At 44.5% G+C, this 7,500-nt stretch overlaps 1 protein-coding gene across 2 annotated transcripts in view; it reads left to right on the forward strand.

Moving 5' to 3' along the window:
* Window positions 1-1,620, forward strand: part of LOC135262136 (neurexophilin-1-like) — a 30,530-nt gene extending 28,910 nt beyond the window's left edge. For both annotated transcript variants that reach the window (XM_064349022.1, XM_064349020.1), the window contains one exon: window positions 1-1,620. This exon is cut by the window's left edge and continues 691 nt beyond it. In XM_064349022.1, coding sequence (XP_064205092.1) covers window positions 1-86 — 86 coding nt within the window. In that variant the 3' untranslated portion in view covers window positions 87-1,620.
* Window positions 1,621-7,500: the final 5,880 nt, after the last annotated feature.

Raw genomic sequence — 7,500 nt, forward strand, 5'->3', positions numbered from 1 at the left:
TCTACAGCACGGACTACAAGCTGGTGCAGAAAGTCTGCCCGGACTACAACTACCACAGTGACGCTCCCTACTTCCCCTCCGGCTGACCCCGCCCCCTCCCTACCCACTTCCTTTACATCCAGCACGGACCAAAATGGTACTGAGATGGGGGACCAGGGTTCCCCTTCATCCCTCTCCCAAATATATATATATATAAATATATATCAGCTACCTGCACTGTCCCGAAAATGTCCACAATCTAATGAAGAACACTGTCCAAATAAAGTGTTCATTAAAATAACTGGCCCAACTAAAACAATAATAATAATAATAATAATAAATTCACATTCAGACATTTCATGTTTTTGCAAAAATATAAAATGTTTGTGCAATGGGAGAGCAAGGGTTAAATTGCAATGATTTTATTTTATTAAGTTTACAAAAATATTAGTTATGATTAAATATTTGCTATAAAAGCTCACAGGACGTGTACATTGTGGAAACTGAATTTAAACGATTATTGCTAAAATCAAATTTTTATTTATTTTAAGTACTTCTCTTTTTTTTACCAGCTATGGCATACAGCATATGACTTAGCTGCAGTCATTTATTTTTAAAAATCAGCTTAAGTTTTAGCAGGGTATTTATTTTGTTTTTCTTTCTCAAATCCTCCAAAACAGACAACAGAGGTGCCTCAAATTTATTCCCCCCTTCCCCCGTTGTTTGTTTATTTATTTATTTATGATTTTTTTGTGAACGCAGCGATATTTCTCTTAGCCGCAGCAGTTTTGCTGGATTCCCTTCGTCAGCACATTTCCGTCCCACTCCAAGTCAAAGACAGTGGGATAGCTGCCCTGGCCTGCTTTTATTCCCAAAGACCACCTTTCCTCATGCAATCCCCCCCTTTGACCCCCCCCCCCCCCAATAGCCCCCACCCCCACCCCCCTCACACTCCCCCCAGAGGTGGGGCATGTTCCCGATAGACGCTGAACCTTTGTGGGTGTTCCTTCCCCTCCTGGGGAGTTCAGGACAGGAAGTGGGTGGAGCCTCATCGGTGGATGGGCTTGGTGGGCGGGGCCTCTACAACAGGTGTGCTTTTATTAACAAAAATTTAAAAGAGACCCTCTCAGGCCCTTTTCTGTTTCATAAAGTTCAGCTTGAAGCATCAGATCGTGAAAAAAAATCTTTGGCAAGGTGGCCATGTTTTTTTCCTCTCATCTTTCTCTACTTTATTTTTTCCACTTGAAGGAAAATGTAAAAATAAAAATAAAAAACCTGAGCCTGACTGGATGGTTTGTACTGTATATAGTGTACCCAAAACAAGCTGCTTCTGTATGTGGCACAGGTATCTGTTGGATTTTACCTAACCTTTGCCTTCCCCCCCTTGCACCCTCAAAATGCCCCCTTCCACCCCATACCTCTCCCCCCATTTCTGCTTGCTCTTGGTTACGCAAAGCAAATTATTAATGTCAGCGTGAAAACTCCATGAAATTAAAATGTACAGAAACATGTATACTGTCAAAAGAAATGACATGTCACAAGTATTAGTCATCTGTATGAAATTTTCCTTTTTTGGGGGAAGTGGGGGTCTGGGAATGTAAATAAAAAATGCTGAAAGTTTTTTCAGTTGAATGTTCAGAATGGGTCAGTTATTGGACAGCAAGGTGTTTGTGTGCTTATTTGCATGCCTGTGCGTGTGCGTGTGTGTGTGTGTGTGTGTGCGTGTGTGTGTGTGTGTGTGTGTGTGTGTGTTAGTATATTGTCTTTCTCACTAACTTGTTCTCACCAGTGCACTACAAAAGGAGTGACTGGTCACACAATGCTGGGCATCATCCTGGTGCATCTCTGGAAAAAGTGCACAGAAGGGCAACTAGACTGGTTCCTTGTATCAAGTTATGAAGAAAGTGGTCATTTCTCTAGGTTCAGCAAAATGAGGCTAGCAGGGCCTTTGAAAGTAAAGTAGAGTGCTGAGGATATTTCTTTCTGTTCTGTCAGGAGAACAAGGTGACCTTGCTGGGGGTGTGGGGGAGGAGGTGGCGAAGTGTAATCAGGTAAAATATAATCACACAAAATTGCTCACTTCCAAGAAAATGTCACAGCAATAGTCACTTTAAAGTGATTTTGATCAGCGTGTGAAAATCACCAATTTCCTGAGGAAACGTTTCCCACAACCCTTCGCACTGCGTGCGGCTGGCGTTCCGTGATTCGCCCACTAATTCACTTCAAATTCAATGCAACCACCACAGCGTGGCTGGTGTGGAAACCACGTTGATTAAAATAAAAATGTTTCGATTCAAATTCCGAAAAACTCATAATGCCGCCACCAGGAAAATATCCCACGCTCCGGCGAGGTGCTAAAAATGTCTCAACTCTCGGCACACAGGAAACTGTTTACTTTATTTCATTTCAAGCAAAGCTCAGTCGACTCCAGAGTTTTTAAACTCCACCAGAATGTGTTTGAATTGACTTTTTTTAATATTTCTTTTTTTTTTTTTTTTACAATCTGTGGGATGTGGAAGTTATGCATTAGATGGCCAAGCGTGGGTCATATTACTCCGCTCTGCATTCTGGTGGAGAGAGAGAGAGAGAGAGAGAGAGAGGAGGACAGACAGAGAGAGACAAGGTGAGAGAGAAAGAGAGAGTGTGAGGGCAGGAGATGGAGAGCGATAGAGAGAGAGGTGAGGGAGAGAGAGAGGGGGAGGGCAGGAGAAAGAGAGAGAGACAGCAGTGCGGGTAGAGGGAGAGAGAGTGGGAGAGAGAGAGAGGGAGGGCAGGAGAAAGAGAGAGAGACAGAGCAGTGCGGGTAGAGGGAGAGAGAGTGGGAGAGAGAGAGGGGGGGGGTGAGAGAGGGAGCGAGAGAAAGCACTTTTTTCCTGATAAGGTCTGGTGCCCGGAAAGTTGGGCAGCCCCCTGCTGAAGATGGTGGGGGCCGGGGGCCGGGGGCCGGGGGCTGCAGCATGGCTCAGCGGCTGGGCTTTAGAGTGATTATCCTCCAGAGGAGGGAAATCCAGCGCTCTTAGCTTAGCCACAACTTATCTGTAATTAAACTGGGCGCCAGGTCTACTGCTTGGCTTCCTGAGCATGCCTGGGAGGGGGGGGGGCGAGGATAAGGAGGTGGTGGGGGTGGGGTATTGCGGTTGGGTGGGTGGGGGGGGGACGAGGATAACGAGGTGATGGGGGTTATTGTCATCCTTGTTAGAGAGCAGCTTTCGAAAGTTTGTCTTCCGCACTTGCACTTTTAATTTGCCTTAAGGGGGATTGGCCTCCAACAGGGTGTGCAAGGTGATTTTTTCTTCTTTTCAAAAAATTTTTAAAATTTAAAACACAGCTTTGCCTGCAGGAACGATACCATCGCTCTATGCGGTCCAGTCCCCTGGATGACCCCGCCCTCACCCTTCACCCGTTTCCGGAAATGTTCTGACCCCGCCCCCTCAGGACTGTTCAGCCAATGAGGATCTTGCCACAGAGGTGTATTGGGTAATTATATATCAACAGTGTATACACCACAAAGTGCACAGTGGCTAATGTTGCGTAATGTACCACAGCTATGTGCATTTACACGAACACAGAAATTATAACACAGCATTCACCTGCACATGCAAACTTCATACATTACTTAAAGCACACAGCATGTAGATGTGTATATTACAGATCCCTGAATCTACAGATCCCTGAAAACTACAGAACCCTGAATCTACAGATCCCTGAAAATACAGAACCCTGAAACTACAGAACCCTGAATCTACAGATCCCTGAAAATACAGAACCCTGAATCTACAGATCCCTGAAGCTATAGAACCCTGAACCTACAGATTCCTGAACCAACAGAACCCTGAAACTACAGAACCCTGAAGCTGCAGAACCCTGTTAGCACATGTTTCCCAGACGCGGGTACAGTTCTTTACCTGAAATACTTTGTCCCTTTAAACACCAGAGACAATCCTTGAAGATTACCGACCGTTTTAAAAGAAATTTCTTTTTTTCAACAATATTCAATGTTAAATTCTTCTTTAACTTGTGTTTTTTTTTGTGCAGTGGTAAGGTGATTGAGATTTGAGCTCGGTTAATGATGAGGTTCCCCGCTCCTACACAAAGGGTTCTGTCCTTACTGCCTTTCCTGTGCAGGTACGTACAGGTGGCACAGGTGTGCAGTGACTCAACGCAGGTGTGTGATCTAACTGGGATTAACTACAACTCGATCAGCATATCTATGGTAAGCGCACATGACCAATCAGAGCACAGCACCGCAAGGCTAAGGGTTTTCCACATGTTCAGAATGGCCAATCAAAAAGAGCATCCCATACAAACCTTCCAAGGGGTTTATTCCACACACTGTGTAGGTAGGTCATTGTTTTGTATCATTCATCCATTTGAAACGTTACTGCAGCAGAACAGAACAGTGTGAGAGCACGAATGGTGCAGTGGTCAGGACAAAGCTTGCGGGCTTCGAGTCGGCCGAGAGATTAAAAATGCATTTGTCCTTAACTGCAAAAACACTGCATTTTCAGAGGATGCAAGCAATATTATAAAATTAAAAAAGCAAACAAAACGCAATATTGGTAATAGAGACTTTTCTGTTTTTTTTCTTTCTTTTCTGGTAGATTACAATTTTCTTTTTTTCTTTTCATGTTCCAGAAACATGACCTCGAGCAGAAATCATAATTAAACGACGGACTAAATCACCGGACTATTTAGTCAGCGATGTTATTGGCTGGCATTTCCGCTGACAAATGCGTGCTCTCCGCCAGGCCCGAGAGTCGTTCGCTTATACATTTAAATTAAAGCCCCGATTCCTACTGAGCAACTCGTGGAATATCGGTAAACATTCTAATTTCATTTGTGATTCGACGTTGTTTCTAAATGCCACACATTGATTTTATTTATTTATTCGTTTATTTTGTGAGAGAGAAGCCGCATCTGTTTTAAAGAACCCCTGCTTGCTCCAGGGGTTCGTGCTGGCTGGCTGCGCACGAACGGAAAGCACAGCGTCGTTACGGCAACCAAGGCCGTCTGGTTTCACGCAACACCAGCAGCCAATCGGTGATTAGGAAGCGTGATAGAGCTGCATTCCACATGCCTTGGCCTTCTCACTCACCAGATATGAACCTAATTGATCTGAACCCAACTGAGCAGTTATGGGGTATTCAAAATCGGAACCTTATTGAGTTTATGGGGTATTTCAAATCCAAACCTTATTGAGTGGTTATGGGGTATTTCAGATCTGAACCTTACTGAGTGGTTATGGGGTATTTCAGATCTGAACCCTACTGAGTGGTTATGGGGTATTTCAGATCTGAACCTTACTGAGTGGTTATGGGGTATTTCAAATCTGAACCTTACTGAGTGGTTATGGGGTATTTCAGATTTGAACCTTATTGAGCAGTCAAAAGGTTCAAAAGTCAAAAGTCAGCTGACAAACTTTGGACTGGACAAAATTCACTTGGAAAGAGAGTTCAGACAGAGAGATGAAACAGACAATCAAACAGATGGGTGTGAATGGCTATTTTTGGTAGTTTATCAGTAACGATCTATGATCTTTCGTGAGGATTTTGGATTTGGATGGTGTGTTAGATGACACTGGTTTTGCAGTGGTGTTGTTCGTGACCAGGACCTTTCAATCAAGCTTTCTAGAAAAATCTGTTAAGCGTTTGAAAATGAGTTGTGAGGAGAGAGACCTTCACACATCCTGTCTGGCGCACATCTGTTTCAGTCACCTGTGCAGGAGATCCATCGTGACTTCCCTGGGGTTGAAACAGATAAAATTTCTATTTGCGTTAAGTGTAAAAAATTTTTAAAAATTAAAAACCTGACTTCAAACTTTAATATGACACACCATGACATATTTTGAGATGACAGGCACGTGAGTTCCTGTTTTCACTTTCTTCTGGAAACATGGCCATGGTGTCCCAGAATTCCAAAGTTCGGCAGGCCTCCCACCCACCCTCTGTCCCACCCCGGGGCCCCGCCCTCTTTTCTCCCAAAACAGAACTTTAATCAGAATTGGTACTGTAAAAAGGGCCGCAAGGGCTTCTGGGAGTTTTTTTTAATTTTTCCATTAACCATTCTGACACATGACTGACTGTGGGGGATTATTGGTTTTTGAGGATCTATTAACAGCTGTACATTTGCATTTTAATACAGTTCCCCTCAACTACTAATGCAATTTCCAGCCCCTCTCTCAGCTTCGTAGCTCATGTAATTCAGACAGTGGTGAAGTCTTCACGCCCCCTCCCCCCCCCCCCCAACCCCGTACCCCACCAGCGTTAATCATTTTAATTGGCGTGAAAAATTAGTTTTTTCATTAATCACCCCTGACTCCTTCACCCCTGAATCTTTCAGTCAGCTCCCTTTCCTCCTCAGTTTGTAGTTCCTTTCCTCCGCGCTCTCCTCAGTTTGTAGTTTCTTTTCTCCGCACTCTCCTCAGTTTGTAGTTTCTTTTCTCCGCACTCTCCTCAGTTTGTAGTTTCTTTCTCGCGCTCCTCAGTTGTAGTTCCTTTCCTCTCGCTCTCCTCAGTTTGTAGTTTCTTTCCTCCGCGCTCTCCTCAGTTTGTAGTTTCTTTTCTCCGCACTCTCCTCAGTTTGTAGTTCCTTTCCTCTGCGCTCTCCTCAGTTTGTAGTTTCTTTCCTCCGCGCTCTCCTCAGTTTGTAGTTTCTTTTCTCCGCACTCTCCTCAGTTTGTAGTTTCTTTTCTCCGCACTCTCCTCAGTTTGTAGTTTCTTTTCTCCGCACTCTCCTCAGTTTGTAGTTTCTTTTCTCCGCGCTCTCCTCAGTTTGTAGTTTCTTTTCTCCGCGCTCTCCTCAGTTTGTAGTTTCTTTTCTCCGCACTCTCCTCAGTTTGTAGTTTCTTTTCTCCGCACTCTCCTCAGTTTGTAGTTTCTTTCTCCGCCTCTCCTCAGTTTGTAGTTCTTTCTCCGCGCTCTCCTCAGTTTGTAGTTTCTTTTCTCCGCGCTCTCCTCAGTTTGTAGTTCCTTTTCTCCGCGCTCTCCTCAGTTTGTAGTTTCTTTTCTCCGCGCTCTCCTCAGTAAATTTTTTCCCGGTCAGTAGCGAGGTCCGTTTTCCATGTCATTTGTTTGTTTTTTAATTTTTTTTTTTTAATCATTGGATCCTCCGAAACATTCCTTTCATTTTGCCCCACAAAGAAGCCTGGAACCCTGGAGGGACAGAGGAGCTTTTGGGAACTCTTCCCTCTGAGAATGCACTATGAGACGGGTCACTCTCTCTCTCTCTTTTTGCGGACAGAGACACGCCCTTTTTCACATTCCGTGCTGGCGGCCCCCAAATCCCCAGAATCAGCTGTGGAATTTTGTGTGTTTGTTGTTTGATGCTGTCCATGCCACAGAGGCGTGAGTGCTTTTCGCTGGCTTTCACCCAAACGAAACTCTCCAAGCAAACACGTGCACACACGTGTCCTGCTTTACTTTATAAGTTTTATGGCATGTTGATTACTTTCTACATTCATTAACTGAATTATAGGAGGGAGGGGGGCAGGGGGCGGGGCGAGGGGGGGGGGCTAGCGTTTGA

This window comes from Anguilla rostrata, chromosome 8, assembly GCF_018555375.3.
Source record: "Anguilla rostrata isolate EN2019 chromosome 8, ASM1855537v3, whole genome shotgun sequence".
Classification (NCBI taxonomy): domain Eukaryota; kingdom Metazoa; phylum Chordata; class Actinopteri; order Anguilliformes; family Anguillidae; genus Anguilla; species Anguilla rostrata.